Here is a 20,500-nt window from a genome sequence, read left to right on the forward strand (position 1 = left end):
TTAGAAATGCAGTCACTGAAACACTAATTGAAGGTTGTTAAAACAGTGTAGATGATAGTAATTATTGTAGCAGAATATAAAGGATTTTTCCTGCTGCTTTTTCAGGGTAACGAACTAATGAAACTTAAATTACGTGAATTAGCCTTAATTTTAAGGCAACTGTGAGTTTGTGGTGTACTAGTTGCATTGGTGAACTTGTAAGATACTCTTTCATCTCATGTTATTAGCAGGTGAAAGGTCACTTTCATTCTCATATTGTTGACAAATGCTCTAATAATGCAACATCCTTCCTCAGGATTCTGGAGTGTGGACGTTAACAGGTTCTGTAGCCGAGTCTTGAACATGTCCCTGGTGTTTTTTTTTGTTTTTTTTCCTTATGTAGGTCAGATAGTGGGTCAATGACTTTCGGTGCTTCATAATATTGGAAAGGATGCAATTTGTCAGCAACTAAGATACCATCAAACATCTGTGCAGTTCTTCTGATAGGAAATTTTAGCCATTGTGTACAAATGTAGTTTTTGAATTGTAGCTGGACTAACTGTTGTGAAGAAGTAAACTCCAATACACTCAGACTATTAATGGCTTTGTAATGAGTTGTGTCAATGTTATATGATGACCCTCTATGCCACCTCCACAGTAATGCAATAACGTAACCTCTAACTTCCTTCTTTTACTGTGGAACTTTTGCAGTACAGCTAATTACATTGGGAACGTTTAAAATTGGACTTAGAGACCACATCTCAAAGGCATAAAATTATTTCTTGTTAAAACCCAGGACACTGCAGTCCCTTAAGTCTGCATATATGTGCTCCATTAGCCATGTAATTGGGCAACAGATCTTCTAGTTATAGGGGTACTCTTCTATTAGTGGGACAAACCACTGTTTTTATTGCTGTAAGTCAAACCAACAGGAGGCAATAAATAGATTCAAATTCATTAATAGAGATGAAAGATAGAATCACAGTAATTTTTTTGTTATATTTACATTCATATAAAAAAATGAATACAACCTTCTGATAAGGCACCTTGAATAATATGTTTTGTTTTTTTTTTTAAATTTATCTGTCATGATTAGTTAAAAGCGCCTTGTAGCAACACCTTTCAGGCCACCAGGTTGTGAAGTTCAGCTCCCTGCAGTTTTAGTATGGAGTCTGCTACATGTCTACGGTGAGAAGTGTTTTTAAGATATTAATAAATATCATGTTCCACTTTGATTATCTTGTATCTGGTTTTAAATGTTAGTATGTGATTAATAAAGCATATGGAGTTTCTCCATTTGTAATTACTCATTATATGAACAGAAATCTAGTTTTAAGTGTTCGCAAGCTCTTTTGAAAGACCCTTGAAGATCTGCTGGAATGGGATGTAAGCAATGTTTTATAAATTTATAACTGTTTTGTTTTATAATGTTTTATCCATGGTTCTTAAAGAAACCAATTTAAAATTGGGCCTGCAAAAGCAGAATTGTTCTGACAAAAGACAAAAAATGAAGCAGAATGCCCGAGAACTCACTAATGGACCTACAGTGGTTCATAAAGCATGATGGCTGCTACTGTAAATATTTCTCAGCTTTCCAAATGAGCAGTTCTCTTAGTGAAAAGCTTTACCTAATGAGTTAAATTCACATTGATGCACTTAACGAACTCACAGAACTGCGGCGTTGCAGAATAACTGTGCTGGAGAACAGCCAGAGTTATTGATTGTGGTGAAGTGTTGGTGGACCTGAGCGGGGTTGAGCTGCAACATTCACACTGCCTGAATTTGAGAGGCTGTTTAGTTGGTTAACACTGGCACCCCAGAGCCCTTCTCTTACAGCGTTAGTCCTGCTGATAACAAAATTAAGCAACCTGTAAATTTCTGCCAAATACAAAATAATTAACTTTTTGTTGTTTCATTTCATTTATACTGTGTTGATCATTTGGAAATTACTTTAAAAAGTTGTAGTTGTGGGCCAGCTTGCTGGTGAGGTGGTTACCACTGTTGCCTCAGAGCAAGAAGATCCTGGCTGTTAATTCTTCCATGTCCTCCTGAGTTAATGAATACATCACATGACCCCTTATGAGGCTTGGTCAGCAGCTTGCTGCCATGTTTATGTGATGACATGAATGAATTTAACATAGCTCCTGGCTGCCTGTCAACTTACACTCACTGGCCACCTCATTAGGTACACATTGTAGATACTGGGTTGGACGCCTTTTTGCCTTTAGAACTGCGTTTATTAATGTTTATGGTACAGAAAATGGTGCAGGAAACATTCCTCAGTCCAACTTTATAACATCACACAGTTGCTCCTTTGTTGGGTGCATATGCATTATGTGAATTCAGGCTGTAGTGTTTAAAGCAGGGGTCGGCAACCCTGGGCACGCGTGCCACAGCTGGCACACAAAGGGTTAACTGATGGCACAATGGTGATTTTTAGTTTTTATGGGCTGATGTTTTTTTGGGTTTTTTTTTTTTTGTTTTTTTGCTTCTTTGTTGTTGTTTTTTGTAGCGGTATAAACAATAAGAGGTGGTGGATTGGCCAGATGCTGGCCGATGTATAAAATAAAGGTGGATGAAGGAAAGGGGAGGCAGGAGGAAGAGAGACCAGAGGCGATTGTCAGGTGAACTGAACTTCAGGTAAGAAGTTATGAACTGCAGTCTATCTGGGTCAGATATAAACCAAGTTTAGGTGGAGTTTATTTTTGTTGTCAGTTGCAATAACTAGTAATAGCAATAACTAGCTAGCATGACGGAGTTACTATACAGCTGGGTGCTATGATGTTACTGATAGTGAACTTTATTTTATTCATAAGGTTAGTTAGTAGAGTTTCCAACCGTCCCGTAAAAAGACAGAATCGTCCCGTATTCAGAGAAAATATTACGTGTTTCGTATTGAGGTGAAAAGGAACATTTTGTCCCGGACTTTAGCTACAATGAAAAAGACACAAAGCTGGAGTTATTCTGTCGTTACGCTGCACAGCTGCCTCTTCTTCTCTCATTCTCTCTCCTCCCTTTCCTGTTGCTACTTCAATCATGAAACTGATCGATGATCAGCTGATCGGCTTTTCCCTCTTGTTTATTTATCGTCCACCGGAAAGAGGAAACCAGCGGATGTCGCGCTAAACAACAGCAGCGCGTTTAAGCTTGATCAGCTGTTGTTAGAATTTATTTAATATTAATTTCTAGTATCATCTGATGTTTGCTGGAGCCACAGCTGTAAAGCTGCTGGTCATGATATCGGTTTGGATATGTGGTGAGAGGGAAACATGAAGATGAAACCAGGAGATGTCCTTACTGAACCATCAGAGCTGAGCAGGTGATGGAGAAACAGGTTTACCTTTTAGGTGACATGAATGAGTTGAAGGGAAGTTATGAACTGTTTCTGAGAGACAAACAACACCAGGATCCTTTTTTATGTAGCTGACAGCTGGTAACTGTGCAGGGGTGGGTCTAGCAAAGTGTTGCCAGGGGGTCATGTAGGGCATTAACAGGGAAAGGGGGGCACAAGGAAATACCTTTCTTTCTTATTCTCATTTAAAATGTCTCGCTTTTAATAAATGATTATCTGAATCTTACAACCAAAGTTTTTATCTCATGTAAAATAGAAATCATACATATACCAACAAGACAGTGTACATCACTGTCGCAACAGCGTATGTTTTCATTCAAAGGCTTTATGGCTTTTCCTATAATACCTGGTGGGCCGGTCTCTAGTCAAAATGCCCGGGCCGATTTTTTTGTCCCAGTCCAGCCCCGGGCACGACACGCAGTGAATTAATCTGAGAAGGTGCATTAAAAAATAAGCGGTGCACATCACAAATTAGCTCGCATAGACACATTAGTTAACACATTAGTTGTGCCGCTTCTTAATGACGGTATCTTAGCTAACAACCCCAACTATCAGATTCAACTTGTAATTGGCTAAAAATAACTTACCGGTGAGAGGGACGTTGCTAGCTGGCAGTTTTTTCAAGCAATGTTGAAATTTCCACTTCAAAAGCTTCAGGAGCTCTCCGCTCAGCGCAGCATCAGCACCACGTAAATACATGGATACATCCAAAGACTCGAGACAGAATTCACAATGTGTTTTCTGGATTTTCAGGTGTATGGACCAATGTTTTCTTTTCTGATCAAACCAGAAAGCTTTCATGAGCAGCTGGATTTGTCTTGCATTAACTGGCTGGACACAGAGGACATCGAAATGCAGCTGATTGAAGTGAAAACCTCGACTTGAAGTTTGCAGAACTACGAACGAGCTGGAATTCACAGCTGTGCGTGTTCATGGAGCTTGCATTTTCAACTGCTGGACATCACTACCTGACAAGGTTAACTGTCTTCAGAACATTTCAGGGACATTATTTACAGTATTTGGCTCTACATATCTGTGTGAGCAGATTTTCTCTCACGAGTTCTCAGGTAACCGTCTGAATGCTGGACACTCGGAGACGTGTGTGTCTGAGTGGGAGACCAGAGATCACATTAACATCCCTGTATTAACAAACATGCCATATTGGCCCAGTTTATTTTTCTTATCATTGTTGTGATGAGACCATAAATAGCATTTGTATTTTCTGTGTTACAGTTCATTTGCTGTTATGGAGTTTTTGTTATGGATAAAAAGTGTCTTTTTTTTTTTGTTTCAGAATAGCTGATAACTATTTGCTGATAGCTGCCAAATATAAAATAAAATATTTTATATTTGTATTTGTATATATGTTTATATTTGTATATATTATATTTGTATATAATATATACAAATATAATTCTATAAAGTTATTCTATATAGTGTGTAACTGTTGATATAGAGTGTTATTAAACCAGGGGATGTTTTGTCAATCTTCCCAAGTTTTACCGAGCTCATGTGAAACTCAGTTTTCTGTACTTGCCTGACAAGAGTGGCACTCTGTGTGATCTTCTGGTTCTGTAGCTCATCTGCTTCAAGATTTGGCGTATTATGTGTTCTAAGAGCTTTTCTGCATACCTTGGTTGTTACAAGTGGTTATTTGAGTTATTATTGCCTTCTTACCAGCTTGGAGCAGTCTTGTCATTCTCCTTTGACCTCTATCATAAGCAAGGCATTTCCACCCAGAGTACTGCTACACCCTGGATGTTTTCTCTTTTCAGACCAAGCACTATAAACCCTGCAGATGGAGGTGTGGGAAGATCCCAGTAGATCAGCAGTATCTGATCACCAGCAACCATGTCACATTCAAAGTCACTTAAATTCGCTTTCTTCTCACTTTTGATACTCACTTTGATCTCCAGCAGGTCATCTTGAACTTGCCTACATGATTAAAAGTTGCTGCCACGTGGTTTGCTGATCAGAAATCTGCCTTAACTGGCAGTGGAACATGTATAGCTAAGGATGTAGCTAATGAGTGTGTTCTTCACTACCATACTGTGCAAATATGTTTAAGGGACTGTTAAAATTCCAGCTGAGCAAAAGTACAGAGATAGCATCAGCAAATACATGAAAGCATTAAGTCAAACACCTATTCACCACAAATACAATGTAAAAAAATAATGTACTACAGATACTGTATGTACTAAACATCTTAATCAAAGGATTTGGCTAAAGAGGTTTCAAGTTATCATTCTTGATGCACAATTTTAACATTTGTTGAATTATTTATTTAATTGTTTTTCCTTCTAGTGGCAAATGAAGAAGACAGCTCAGCAAGACCTCAGGCCAGTTTTGCACGTAAGTATCACCATTGTTATACTTCATTGTTATTCAACTCATCACATTTCCATCCATCCAAGTTTTTGAGATATTTAAAGAGTTCTGACCAACTCAATAAAATGAATATAAGAAAGTGCTGAAAGTCTGTTTTGAAATATTTGCAACCATACTTCATATTTCTTTGTTATTGTTATGACAATAGATTTTTATAGGAAGTCTTTTCTGCAGAGATAATTTAGAGACAGTTTGGCCTGACCAGAAAGTTAAAGGGTTAAAAAGTGTTTTGTAAATAATAGAGACTTAAACTGAAGATATGTAATAATATGTTAGAATATATTTGCAGTATGGATTTCCTCATGCAAATGTATGGATGTAGGAGTGGTTAATTAACTGAAAAACCTATAACTGAGCAAAAAAGTTGCCTCCTCTCCTCTTAAGTGAGCGCACTGGCACTAATGACAATCATCCACATGAGGGCAGTATTACAGAGGCGCTGAAATCTGTCACTCCCTTTCAGTGAAACGTACTCCTGCAGCCAATGCTTCAATATCTTTTGTGAAACAACACCTTGAAACAAATTAACGGTTTATTCACTGTATGAAATGACTGTGACACCAGCAGGCTTTTGTTTTATTTAGGCTCAAAGTCCCAGAGTGCTTTGTGGAATGCCATCACTGCAGGGATGGGGATCAAAGGCAAAGAGCAGAAGCCCCCCCTGAATGACCCACGGAGTCCTGAAGAGATTCTGGCCGATGATCTTCCTCCAGCAGATGAACCAGATGCCACAGAGAAAACTGCCATCAGGTTTGCTGCTGTCAGAAATATCCCAGTAATGATGCCAGAACAAGTAATGCTCATTATATGTTAATTATCATGAAATGCATCCTGCGTGGTGCTACAGTGGGACATCAGCAGCCATGTTCATCTTATTATCTTACAATGTGGCAGCGTGCACCATCAGGCATTGCTCTGTATTTTGTATTTGTTTTCTGTTTTTGGATCAGAATGAACTTGAGCAGGCGATATTTAAAGTTGAACCTCTTCAGGTTTGTTTTTTTTTGTTAATGAAGAAGATAATCTCCTGTCTGACATTTAGCTGATGCACACACATACGCATGCACACTCACATTTACTCTGTTAATTGCTATTTAAGGCTGCTGACCTCGAGGGACTTGGGCGTGATTGATTCCACCTTGATAACAAGGACTTCAAACTACCATTAACATAATTTGTTGTCACTTTTAGAATATTGCTTGTCTTTTAACACCTGATTCCAATTAACCTTGATGGCCCTGGAGACGGCAATATGTCTCAGTTGGCAACAAGTAAGCATTTGTCAGAGGATACTAAAAGTGCACTTTAGTACTTGATAACAAGATTTTAATAGTACAGAAAATAGACAGGGAGTTATGGCCAGATGATTTTCACTAGTTTTCCCAATATTTTGGTTTAGCAAGTCCTCACAGAGATCACAATTTTACAATTTATCGGGTGCTCAGTTTGTGACTTCTCAAATCCCATCCAAGTGTTGTTTTCGGGTTTTCCTTCGTTTCCAGTCTGCAGTAACAAATGCTTCCTCTCCAGCTCTTCTCTATGTTATCTCAAATTACAGTGTCGTTGTTCTCTGCCAGTCTCCCCTGGAACACAGATCCCTTTTCCAGAGTAGGGTGGTGACAAGGAGAAAGTGATTTTCCACTTGACTGGACATAGGCTAGTCCTTTAGTTAAAACCTATAGCTCAGATTAAAAAAGAAAACACTGGGGCAGCTGAAAGCACTCCTACCTTCCATAGAGGAAACAGTTCATTTGTCATTTAGCCATAGCTTTAGCCTCAATCAGAGTGCGGGAACAATTGCCAAGCATGAGGCTGTTCATCCTTGGCTGAAGATGAACAGTTTGCCTATGTTTTTCAAGAACTGGCAAGGGAATGATTCTTTTCAATAGCGCTAACAGTTTAAAACAAATAAAATATGCTAGGAATTACTCCAGTCTTTTTTTTGTTTTGTTTTTTTACTAAAATGTGTTGGCTGGTGAAATAGTGATAGCAGGTGGTGAATGTTAGCTGTGGAAAAGGGCAATGTTATGCTTACAATGATTTATACTGTTCAATGATTACCTTTGTCCTGATCCTACTGAAAGTCAGGGGACGTCTTCGGCCATGTCAGCTGTGGTTAATACAGGCCAAAACTGCAGGGAGTCACAGGGATATACATCTTAATGACAACTAGCCAGATTATGGCTTGGTGTTTTCTGTAATGACCTAAGTGATCACTGTGTTGTTGCTGTTTGCAGAAATGCTAAAATTCCAAAATGTAAGCCACGCATAGTGTGCAAAAGGAATCTTAAACAATTTAATGAACAGGCTTTTCATCATGATTTGTCATTAGTTGTCATTAGGAAAAAATCGGACTATTACCAGATGTAGAGCTAGCTTGGACATATTTTAAGGAAAGTTTTATGGGAATTGTTAATAAACATGCCCCCTTACGGAAAGTTAGAATTAAAGGTCGAGAAAATCCTTGGTTTTCGCAGACACTCGCAGATAGCATACACAAGCGTAATAGAGCATGGGACAAGGCGAGACAAACAGATACTTCCACTGATTGGTCTGTTTTCAAACAGCTTAGAAATAAATGTACTTCTCTTATTAAAAAGGCCAAATCTGAATACTTTTTGTCTGTCACCACTGAGAACCTCAATGATCCACAGAAATTTTGGAAAGTAATCAAATCTTTTTCCGCCAATAAAATGACTCAAACCTTTCCTAAATCTGTTGTAAAAGATTCAGTCTCAATTAATGATAAAACTGAAATTTTGAATTGTTTTAATGAACACTTTCTATCAGTGGGTTCCTTGTTTGCTTCTGCAGAAACTTTTTTTAACAAATACTTGCCCAGAACTCTCTATGTTTTCTGGAGACCGTTTTAACTTTGTACCTTTTAGTGTTTATGAAGTGCATAAAGCTTTAAAGGCTTTGGATCACAGAAAACCTCCTGGTCCAGACTTGATGGAACCTTATTTTTTGAAGTTGGCAGCTGATTTTATTGCAGAACCACTCTCAATTCTATTTAATTTTTCAATTAAAACCAAAGAAATTCCAGCGGTTTGGAAATCAGCTTTCGTTTTGCCTTTATTGAAAGGAGGTGATCCATCGGTGTTGACTAATTATAGGCCAATATCAAATTTGTGTGTTTTATCCAAAATCCTGGAATCTCTAGTTTGTGACCAGTTGAAAGAGTTTTTGTACTCTAATGATATTGTCTCCAAATTTCAGTCAGGCTTCAGGAAAAAACACAGTACTAACACTGCCACTATGAAAGTGATAAATGATATTATTGTGGCACTTGATAAGAAATTGTACTGTGCGTCACTCTTTATTGACCTCTCAAAAGCTTTTGACACTGTTGATCATGCAGTCCTAAAAAACAGACTGCTCAGCCTTGGATTGTCAGAACATGCATTAGCGTGGTTCTCAAATTATCTGAAAAATAGAACCCAGTGCATTAAACTTGAAGGTCTTTGTTCTAAATTTGTTGCTGTCCACAAGGGGGTGCCACAGGGCTCAGTTTTGGGTCCCCTTCTGTTCCTTTTATATATCAATGACTTGGGTCAAAATGTCTCAGACACAAATTTGCATTTTTATGCTGACGACACAGTTATTTACTGTTATGGATCATCTCTTGCTCAGGCCATTGAAACTTTACAGAAAGCCTTTGTTGCTTTCCAGCATTCACTTATTCAGCTAAAATTAGTTCTCAATGCTGACAAGACTAAGCTAATGTTGTTTTCCAAGTCAAAGAAGGTCCCGGAGCCTATTCCAGTGGTGTCCACCCTTGAAGGAAATGTCATAGAGATAGTTCATGAATATAAATACCTTGGTGTCTGGATTGATGACTCCTTCACCTTTAAACCACATATAGAGAGACTAGTAAAGAAACTGAGACTTAAACTTCGTTTTTTCTTCCGTAATAAACAGTGCTTTTCTTTTGCAGTAAAAAAACGTCTTGTCACTGCAACCTTTTTATCTGTGTTAGATTATGGTGACATTCTGTATATGATACGCTTCTTCTTCATGTCTTCTAATGTTGGACACGATGTATCATGCTTCCTTGAGGTTTATTACCAATTGTAAATACCTGACCCATCACTGTGATTTGTACTTAAGAGTAAAATGGCCTTCTTTGGCCATTAGAAGACAGGGGCATTGGTACACTTTTATTTACAAAGCTATGCTTGGATTGCTGCCTCCTTATATTTGTACTTTGGTCACAAGGACAAATAGTGGTTCTTACTCCTTGCGCTCAAATGATCAGCTGCTGTTGTCTGTTCCCCTTGTCCGCACAGAGCTGGGTAAGAAAGCCTTTGTCCACTCTGCGCCTTTTTCATGGAACATGTTACAGAAAGACTGGAAACTAACTGAATTGTTGTCTTTAAATGTTTTTAAAACTAAACTCAAAGGCCTACAGGCTGCCTCAATAATGTGTAATTGTTTTGTGTAATTTTAACTTTGTTTGTTCGTATGTATTTGTCTTGAAATGTGCTGCCTCTTGGCCAGGACTCCCTTGAAAAAGAGGTCTTTGATCTCAACGGGACATTCCTGGTTAAATAAAGGTTAAATAAAAAAAAATAAAAAAAATGGCACAGGGTGATTAAATGACACTGGAACTAGCAGTAATCCATGGAATGATGTAACTACAGTGTCACCTCCGAGGCCGGTTCTGGCCGATATCCTCCAGGTGATGATAATTAGATTTATTGGAGAATAGAGCAAGATCACATGATGTTTAGCAGGAAGGATTGGAGAGCCTTAAAACATATTGACTGTCATAAACTGGACTTAGTTGAATATAATTTAATTGTTTTCTAGTCAATCCCGCAGTTACTTGATTACCTGATTTTCTTTTTCAATCTGAAAGGTCGCCTGGTGCTTGTGGCTGCTGTTGCAACTGGTTTAGGATTGCAGTTTACACACAAACACACACACACACAAACTGGGAGGACTAAAACACAATATGGAGCCATTAGTATATAAACACACGGTGACTCATCTGCTCGGCTGGTGCCACGCTGTTTCTTCTGTTCATTATGGAAACCATATTCTGTTAAAGCACTGGCTACCAATTGAATAGATAGTAGTTTGCATTCATGCAGAGGGGGAAACCTGTGATTTTTATGCAGAATCAAATTGTTTTGTCTTTTTTTTTTTTTTGGATCCTGCAGAATTTGCCATGTCAGAAGATGATAGATTGCCATTGCATTCATTTTCCTAATTGCTGGAACTTGATATATGCAACACAAACACAATATTAGTGTGCAAGAGTTTCTGAACCATCATTTTGATCAGCACTTACTCTCTATCTGAATCAATCGTTTCTTTAATTGATTGACTTTTTTTTCTTTTCAAAATTACTGCTTTGAAAGCCAAATCTTTGAAGAGGTATGATACAAAAAAGCCATTAGGATTAGTTTGTTATCGTCCCATAGGAGGAAGAGTGAAAGATTTTGGGAAGAGGTTGTTATTCATTAGCTAGAATTGCCTTTTTATTAGAAACTAATTTCCATTATATTCCAATCTTATTACACTAATGGTCCTTTGAGATTTAGTGCTAGATTTATAACTGTGCTTTTTTTTTCTGAACCCCTTTTTTTGACAGTCCTTATGGATAGGTAGTGACTGATAGGAATGCACTAAAAATTCATGTCAAGTCTATGTTTCACCAAATGAAGGCATTTTCAAAAACAGCAGAAAAAAAAGATAAATAGAGGGTAGTGAAAACGATTACAAGGGTGGCTAGATGCTTACCAAATGATGAGAAAAACAGACTCAGCACAGACAAACATTCAATAAATGTACATGCAGCCAAAACCTGGACAGGCACTCTTTTGAGGTCCTCAGTTGGATTTGGCAACTGCTTAATTGGATGCTGTTCGCTGCTGTGAACATTGCACAGCTGATTAAGGTGGCTGTCTTCATCGTGCCATCCAACAGTTTCTGAGGCTGACCCTTCCACTGGCTGCAGCCGCAGATTCGCAGCCCCCCGCTGACATCTTCCCCGCAGCAACAAGCTCCATCACTAGCCTTACTAGCGGGTTAATGAGGGTCTGCTGGGAAAAGTCACTGCTGCGTAGCACATATTTCTTGATATTATACAGCTTGATATGGAGTATAGTTTTATGTGTAGCAGGGAGAAAAGTCAAACTTTAAAATATGCAGAACGCAGTGTCGTCCAAAGTCTGAATCTTTACTGTCTACAGCCGTTTTCTTTCTTCTTACATATAGATCAGTAGATGCATTAGGGTGACTTGCAGGAGTAGTCATAATGTATTATTTTTAGAAAATTCAAATGTTAATGGGATAGAAAGATACTGCATTTTACTTTAGGACGAAATAGGTGTATAAATCCCCAAAATAAAGTTAACCAAGTTTTTTAAATTATTTGCTTTTGCACAATAAGGGTAAAAATGTGTGTCTGCATTGCCATCCACTGTAGTAATTAAATAAAATGACATTTGAAAGTAGACTAAAAATTCCACAGAGACAATTTCTATGATTCTGCCCATTCCCTTAGCTCATTCCCTTTAACCTCACTCAGTAATAGTGTCTTCTCTCTGCTTGCATAACAGCTTTTAAATACACTGTGCATTATAATCACCCATTACATGAGTACTTCTCTCTTTAGGCTCTGCCACTGCTTTACATCAATATTCTTGCTGGATTAATGTATTAATAGGATCAGAGCCTTTACAGACTGGAAGGCACTAAGGGGGCCAGTGAAGTATTTTGTCCATGTAGCATAAATTTCCAGCAGCATTTGTCACTTTAAGCTGTTATTTACAGTAAGTGCAACATTTCCTTAGCTTTATCCCTGTGCAGTAAATCACCATCTATCATAGACTTTTTAAGGGAATATTAGAGGCATAACAACAGAGGTGTGATGGGGGAAAGAACCACAAATATCGACAAGATTGCCTGCCCTCATAAAAACTTTAAAACTTTAATTTAAATTATTTTTAAAGTATTAATTTGGATTTTATTATATAGTAACCATCATTTTACCCCTGTCTGACAATAATATTATCCACCATAAGTTTCTTTCACTGCTTGAGGTTTATGGAAGCTATTTTAATTTTTAGATAAATACCAAAATGCTTTACATGACAACTAGAAAAAAACCCATTAATAGAATTGTTTCAGAGACATTTCATGGTACATAATAAATAAGAGATAATAATTTTTAAAGACTGACATTCATAAAATTATAGTGTTGTGCAAAAGTCCCACATTTCTCTATATTTTGCTTCAAAGGAGCCAGAATCCAAGATTCTTCCAAGGTTTCTTTTGGACATTTTTCTGCTGTTTAATTTATTTTCAGTCCAGTCTTTGCACTTCACCATTTTTTAGAATATCTTGGTTTGTTAGATCACTTAATGTTGCTCTATGAATGGACTGGCCTCCCTAGAGCCTGAACATCCCACTGTTAAGTAGTGGAGTAGCAATAAGCAAAACATGTTTAAATTGAATGAGTTTAAGTAATACTTTTTGTGTTTTTGAAAATGACTGAAATTACCTAAAAATAGTCAATAGTATTTTTAGTACAAGTCTGGAGGGATCTGCACTTGTAAGCTACATTTAGCTCTCTGAGAGGTTAAACAGTCTGTATTTAGTTTGTAGTTGTCTCTCAAACAGATTAATGCCCTGTTAACCCCTCCTGTTACCATAGTTATCTACAACTAATGAGCTTACACAACCTCCTGTTCTCTGTCTGTTCAGTGTGGATGGCAAATAAATAAGGGCTACTGAGGACAAGCTGAGAATTTAGCAAGTCACCGTAACAGAATTTCTGATGTGAAATTTTTAAAATGGAAGTTTCCAGACACTTTCAAATCCTCTTGTAAACACCTTAAATAATATGTATGTGTAACAAAAAATGTTAATTACTATTATGCAATTTACCACTGAAGGCTATTGTTATGCAGAGTATCAAGAGAGAGAGGTTCAAGAGTCATCCTCTGGGACCATGAATAGCTGTACAAAAAAGGCCCAAAGAGTGAATAGAATGACACGACAGCAGAAAAGTTTTTTGCCCCAGTTAGATCCTTTAGAGGGGCACAAAACCCCCCAGATTAAGCTGCCGTAATCAGCTGGACTTTTTCAACCATACATACGGAAGTGAAGGCTTGTCCTTGTGTAAACTGCTTTTACATTATGCGAGCTTGACCACATTAATCCTTAACCCTGGGTTTCTCTTCAGATGTTCCATCACCTCTGACTTATCTGAATCAGTCGTGGGGATGGAGAAATAGCAAATTTCTTGTCTGAAGTAATTCTCAACCTCCATCATTTTGCAAATAAATATAGCTTTACAGCTGGGTGCCCTCAATTTCTCCCACCCATCTCTGTATCTACAGTACTTCCAATACAAAACCAGAAATGAAGCAGTGATGCGTAATCATATTTTGTGATTCATGATCTCTACTAAAACGTGGTCATTACTGCAAAGGCGCCTGCTATTTTGATGCATAGATATCCTTATCGACTCTCCCAGAAATTTAAATGAGATTTGAATTTTTCATGTACCGCCAAATGGCCAGAGCTGTTAATGTCTTGATTTCGATGTGTGAGCTTTAAGAAGACTCAAGCACTCTGACAAGGAAGCTGTAGCAGAGTGTAATATTCAGCAGATCCTTGCAAATAATTCATTTTTGTAAAACAGGATTAATTGGAATTCCTTTTTTTGGCGAACAGCTTTTGTAATTGTAATTATCAGGGACTTTCAGTATTTAGTTTCATTATGTGAAGGACCATCATCGCTTTTTTGCTTTTGTTGGTTCATCATATTTGTTTTACCCTGTTACACTCGACACATTTTGCTTGTTATGTGTGTTTGTGCATCTTTGCTCACCCTGTTAAATATTCTCAATTTTATAGTCAAATTCGTTGGCAACAGTGGCACAGAGGATGACTCAGCAGCAAGCAAAAGAATTCCCAATACTTCATCACATACTCATCGTTGTTGTATCGCGTTCTCCTGCAATTCAGTGGCACAAACACAGCACATTACTACAGTGCTTTTTTGCTGGAAGGTGTTTCATTCATCAGGTGGCAATGTAATTAAAGTGTTGTCTGAGATTCTTTTGGTGCAAAGGCTGGAGGCTACTTAACCAGGCTGCATTCTTTATCATAGCATTTCATAAATCACTGAGCGTTTTTCTAGTCAGTGTGAGTTGCTATAAATATTTTCTCCTTAAACCTCTAGTAACGGTAAAACAATTTGTCAATAATTAACCAAAGCTACAACGAGTTGTCAGGTAATTAAATGTGACTGAGCGATCCAAAGATAGTTTATGCCAAAGGGGGGTTTATTGTTATAAACATCTCTCGGAGATAATTAAAGATGATTCAATGCTTTCTTGTTTACTTCCCATGCCTACATTTATTGCTAGTGCTTGAAACAGTCTGTCGTTTATGTTCTAAGATCAGGTTTGGGTCTGCCGTATGTCTAACCTTAAACAAATGTTGTAGGTAGCCTATCCATCAAATTGTGGGCACCCTTGACATGAATTAGTTTGTACGATATGGCTGTGTCTGAAGGAGAAAGTGTTATAGCAGCTCTGAACAGCCACATTTCAAGGTACCCTGAAAGGCTGGAAAGCACTTTCGACCTGTTTCCTCAATCATATTCATATTGTTGGACTTTTTTACGTATAAAACTGAGAGTAATTACAGGAGACTAATTTGCCAAATGACTGTGTGAGAAAAGGCTGCACATCTTGCCCTTCACTGCATAAAGTGGATGTTGATTCTGAGATTTTATTGCATTATTGAAAAGGTGTAGGGGGTTGAATGTTCAGACACCTTAACCATGGTTTGATTGCTATCAGTACAATATTTCCAGCAGTTTCCATGTACAGCTATCATGGAATGCTATAATAATAGTAATGATAGCTGTAATTCTTACCCAAATTGTCCACAATTGTCAAAATTGTTCTACTGAGTGTGTTTTAAATGGAAATTTGACCCTTAGCAAGGGTCCACACATTTTCTGATTTTCACAAGCTTCTCACCAAGAATCACAGATTTATTTGCCTTCTCGGCAACACACTTGATTCTTGGGTGCAGTGACTGCTGCACAGTTTAAATTGACCAGCTCCTTGAAATCATCGTTTTTGATGGAATCTTTGTGTTCCCGGTGCAGTATGACACCGCACATACAGACTACACGGTGCATACGATCCCTGGGGTGCAAATCTGTGAACCAGAAGCAGTCACTAGTGAAGTTGTCATTGTAGTTTCTGCTCAGGTTAACCTGCCATCTCTGAATGTGGCTTGATATCTCCTGGGGGCAGCATACCCTCACAGACAGGTAGAAGAATTGTTACAAAGAATGGTATGAAGAAAGGCAGCCAGGAAAGGAAAGAATCTGAAAGGAAAGGAAAAAACAGATGCATAAACGCACCTTTAAAGAGGACATCAGCAGGTTCGTGGCACTCAGGCAAACCTCTTTTCTGTCCTCATGGAGGACGCATCTCACCAGATGAAAGAAAGAGCCCCTTTGAGGTGGCGCCCCGGCATTATCCCTACATCCTGCATCAAGTAATTGAAAGACCTTAGAGTATGGTAAGGGGCTCAGGGGAGCAGGTAAGGGGGGTGAGTCATCCTAGCAATCTTCCAGTTGGACTTGGAAAAGGATAAATAAACGAAACCTAAGAAAATAACTAATATGCTTCACTAGTTGTTAAGCAAGCACAAAAAGTTTAGTATGCTTGTATAGAATATATTTCCAGCACACAATGCACCATGCACGATGCAGGTTTAAAATAGACTATCCAGCACTGAGGACTTACTACTTTGTAGGTAATTACAGACAAAGCTTTTTATTTTATACGAGGATACCACACTATATATGCAAGTCTGTGTAGAACGATGGGTATGAGTCTTATAAAGTTGTGACAGTATTATACTTATTGCTGGCTTGGCTGACATTTCTGCCCACAAGAGCTTGGCAGAGAGCACTGCGGTGTTTAGATACTGTAGAGTGTTTTTGTTAGAGAAAGCAAGGAAAATAAACAAAGGGAATAATATTCCATGTTTTAAATTGCTCCATTTTTAGGGGGCTGAATGTGGGGCGGTCCTGAATGTGCTCGATGGATCAAAGTAATCTCTGTCAAATCAGTGTCAGCACACTCTCTGCATGCTATTTAATCCCTCTTGGCATGGCATCTAATATGTTGCACTGAACATGCATTATCTACATTTCAGCTGTCATAAAGCTGCCACATTTTTAGTGAATGAGTTAAATGTTGAGCGACTGCATTTGTAAATTAGATGCTTAAAAAAAGATAATGCTGTGTCACTGTTTTGACATTTCAAAAGAAAATGTCCTCTTGCAAGTATTTTTCTTTTTTTTTAAACCAGCAAATTCTACACAGGAATTCACCGCACTTGCGCTTTCGTCTTCTCCTAAAGGCTTTTTTCCTTTTCCTCATGTCTGTCCCCACTCATTTTTCTTCCTCACTCCCTCCAGTTTTCCAGTAGATGAAACAGAACATGGTTTCTCATTATCAGCCAGACTCCTCCCTCTCTTTGACTGGTGCTCTTTTTCCCCTCCCTCCCTCATGTGCGGAGGGCTCGGCAGTGAACGTTAATCCCGGATTGCGCTGCCCTGCCGTCTGCATCCCGTTGTTGCTGGGAGAGCATGGCACGGCTCCAGGACCCCTGCGCTGACACGACAGAGAAGTGAATGAGTAACAGAGAAAGAGAGGGAGAGAGGAAAGAGGTACAGTTGGACTGCTTCATGACTACCACAGCTGCTTGAGTGTTATTTAGTTTCAGTCACACACTCTCTATCACATAACTAGAGGGAAAAGAGAGAAACAGGAGGGATGGCAGCCAGTTTGTCGCAGCTGTGGGAACTACTGTAAGAGAGGAAACCTCGGTCACATCCCGGGTTCCAACACATCGCAGCACTTCTCTTCTTTGCGTTGCACCTTCCTCACTGTTCACATTTGACAGGGATTAAACTTTTTTTTGATCTGTTGCTGGCAAATCTGTAACTCCGTCAGACATGGAGTCTCCCACCAAAGAGATTGAGGAGTTTGAAAGCACGGCCCTGAAGTACCTCCAGCCAGAACAGATAGAGAAGATTTGGCTCCGGCTCCGGGGATTGTGAGTATATCCACTTTTATTCTTTTCAACAAGTGTGTGAAGCAGCACTGTGCATGCTTCAGCGTGTTTGAATGAGGCATTTGATGTTTAGAAGTGAGTTGATCTGCAATCGTGTGAATTATTCACACATTTTGACAAAAAAAGAGGCACAGTTTCTGTCGCCTTTATTATGGTTGTTATTATAAAAGTGTGACCATCACACTCATTTCTTAGTTTCAGTTGTGTTGTGTGTATGTCAATTTATGGGAGACAGAACCCAGAGTGAAAATGTAAAATGGAAAGAAAAACAGAGAGGGAGCGTGTGTATGTAATTACTCAGGCCAAACATAACCATACATTTCCAAATGGTTTGTTTGCCTAACTGAACAGGAAGGAAGAAGAACATCGGAGCTCGAGTGTTGCTCACTCTTGTGCAAGAAAATCTTTACTCTCCTTAACTTTTCATTATGTTTTCACTGTCTCATCAGATGTGCAATAAACACCTGCTGCCCATGCAGACTTGTGCAGCATGTCTGTACATTTAAACCTCAGTGGCTAAAAGAGTGTATTTTTCAGATACTGAGGTGTGTCATGGGGTTCATTCTTTTTTTCTTTTAACATTTGCTGCTGGTTTCATTAAAGATTCTTACTTACTTTGTCACATTCACCACCAATCAACACCTCTATGACCTTTCTCCCTGAGAGGAAAGCACTTTATATGTAAGTTGAAGTGTGAAATGTTCTTTTATCCATTTTCAGTTCACATCATTCCTACTCAGCAGGGGGAGGAGACAGCACTGTTGCTAGGAGGGTTGGGCTATGAAGGATATCTTTAATGCTGCTGCTCAAGGTCTCAATGAAATACATTTCCCTCCTGCACATAAAGGCAGCAGTTAGAATTCCTGTAACTCTAATACCAAATATTTTAGTTACTTTTTATTTGCCAGTATTTAATTATATAGCTCCGTGAGTATGCATTGTTTATCTCTCCTGTGTTAAAAGCTTGATGTTCCACCACCATCCTCTGCCACATTTAGTTTCCTTGGATGACTTCATTGTCTCTTCAATTTGCTCACCGTCATAACCATCTGTCTTTTTGGATAATTGATGGATAGTGAGTCAGATGAATGTAACGGGAGCTCAAGCCTTTTCCCCCCCCTTCCTTCTTTTTCTTTTTCTTTTTTTAAAGGGCTACACAGCAGTTGGCTGGGTGCTCTGAGGGCTCCTGTAGTGTGTCAGAGATCACATTAGCCTTTAATCTCACAAAAAGCCTCTGTCTAAAAAGAGTGAGCCCCCAACTGACAGGCAGCACCCACAGATGTTGACACAGACTCACAACATAAACTTGCAGAGTATATTTTCTGTGCTTAATAGGGATTAGATAACATGTTGCAGCATTGAGGTGTTTGCGACTGCGAAAGGATGACTGTGCATGTGTTCGAGTGGGTGATATAGATTGTGGACATGTTTGAGTCCACTTGGGGATATTTACTATAGGTGCTGCTAGCTTACCCTAGATTTGTTTGTCAGCTGTGTGATTTGTATGTGAGTTTGCTGGTTGACACAGCACAGTTTCTGGCACAGTGTACTCCACAGAGTGTACCAAACATGTGTGGATTGACAGAGCATATGTTTTGGACAGTTATCTCTATGCTCAGTCTTCAATGATGAGGAGTACACCATGGTCACCAGCCTGTAACAGATGGCCCTTGTTTTTATATGTAATATATCAGTGAGTGCACTGGAGCACACTGGCGTGCACTGAATAAGCCCCTAAAATGGTTTTGCAGGTGCTGTCCACAGATCATTGCTTTCTCCTCATCTTCCTTTCTGACTGATTTTTCTCCAGTTTTTTGTTTTTGCTAGTATCCGTCACTACTGGTAGCACACACAGTACCTGGAGCTCATTCAAAATACATAAGTCGTCAATAGTCTTACTTCTCCAGGATATCACATCCATATGTGCTGTCATGTTGGTGTTGTCCTGAAAGTTTACTTTGTCTCTCAGCGGAGTCTTAAAAGTGTTGAGGAGGCACCAGGAGATGGGCTATTTAAAAAAAGTGTATCTGCTAGTTTGTGCAAAGAGGTTAAGGAGGTCTCCTGAAAGAACCGTTCAAAATGACCTGAAGGCACTAGCTCTTGTGTTTCTGAAAAGATGGTGAGAAACTGACTCCTTCAGTCGGACCTCTGATCACAGCCCATCAGAAATGTGCACATGAGTAGCCCACTTGAGAAAGGGCAGTGCTCCTCCTGTTATACGAAGTCACCAATACCAGCCCTGGTGCTGGGTTGATGCACTTCTAAGCCTTGTCCAGCTGTCCTTCAGTAAATCACAATTAGTGCTTTTTTCAATGGCTTGCAAGAAGGTTTGCTGGACCTGTACAATTTGAATGGGATGCAGGCATTATCTCGTGCTACTAGTAGTGACAAGGACACCCACAACAAAAACAAGAAAAAAAGCAGAGCAATAATCTTTGATCATTACCTGAAAAACCATCCCTAGTTTTTGGGTTGTCTTGTTGATGCCTTTCCAGACACTTGGGTTTGCACCAAAGCAAGTGAAATTGATTCACAATGGTTTAAGCTTGGTTACTAGAAATACTGATTTCTGTGAAGTTGAAGTGACTCTGTGTTAAACTGTGATGATCAAGTGTTCCTTGAATTATTTTGAGCAGTGTATTTTGCTTGTTA

General features: G+C 38.9%; 1 protein-coding gene across 1 annotated transcript in view; it reads left to right on the forward strand.

The window, feature by feature from the left end:
• pde1cb (phosphodiesterase 1C, calmodulin-dependent b) overlaps window positions 1-20,500 on the forward strand; it is a 117,854-nt gene that overhangs the window by 31,143 nt on the left and 66,211 nt on the right. Inside the window, exons 2-3 of the mRNA XM_085377780.1 lie at window positions 5,636-5,683; window positions 6,304-6,469. Coding sequence (XP_085233906.1) covers window positions 5,636-5,683; window positions 6,304-6,469 — 214 coding nt within the window. The remainder of the gene's footprint in view (window positions 1-5,635; window positions 5,684-6,303; window positions 6,470-20,500) is intronic.

This window comes from Diplotaxodon limnothrissa, linkage group LG18, assembly GCF_057381915.1.
Source record: "Diplotaxodon limnothrissa isolate DT_005_m linkage group LG18, D_limnothrissa_male_GT1.1, whole genome shotgun sequence".
Taxonomy (NCBI): Eukaryota; Metazoa; Chordata; class Actinopteri; order Cichliformes; family Cichlidae; genus Diplotaxodon; species Diplotaxodon limnothrissa.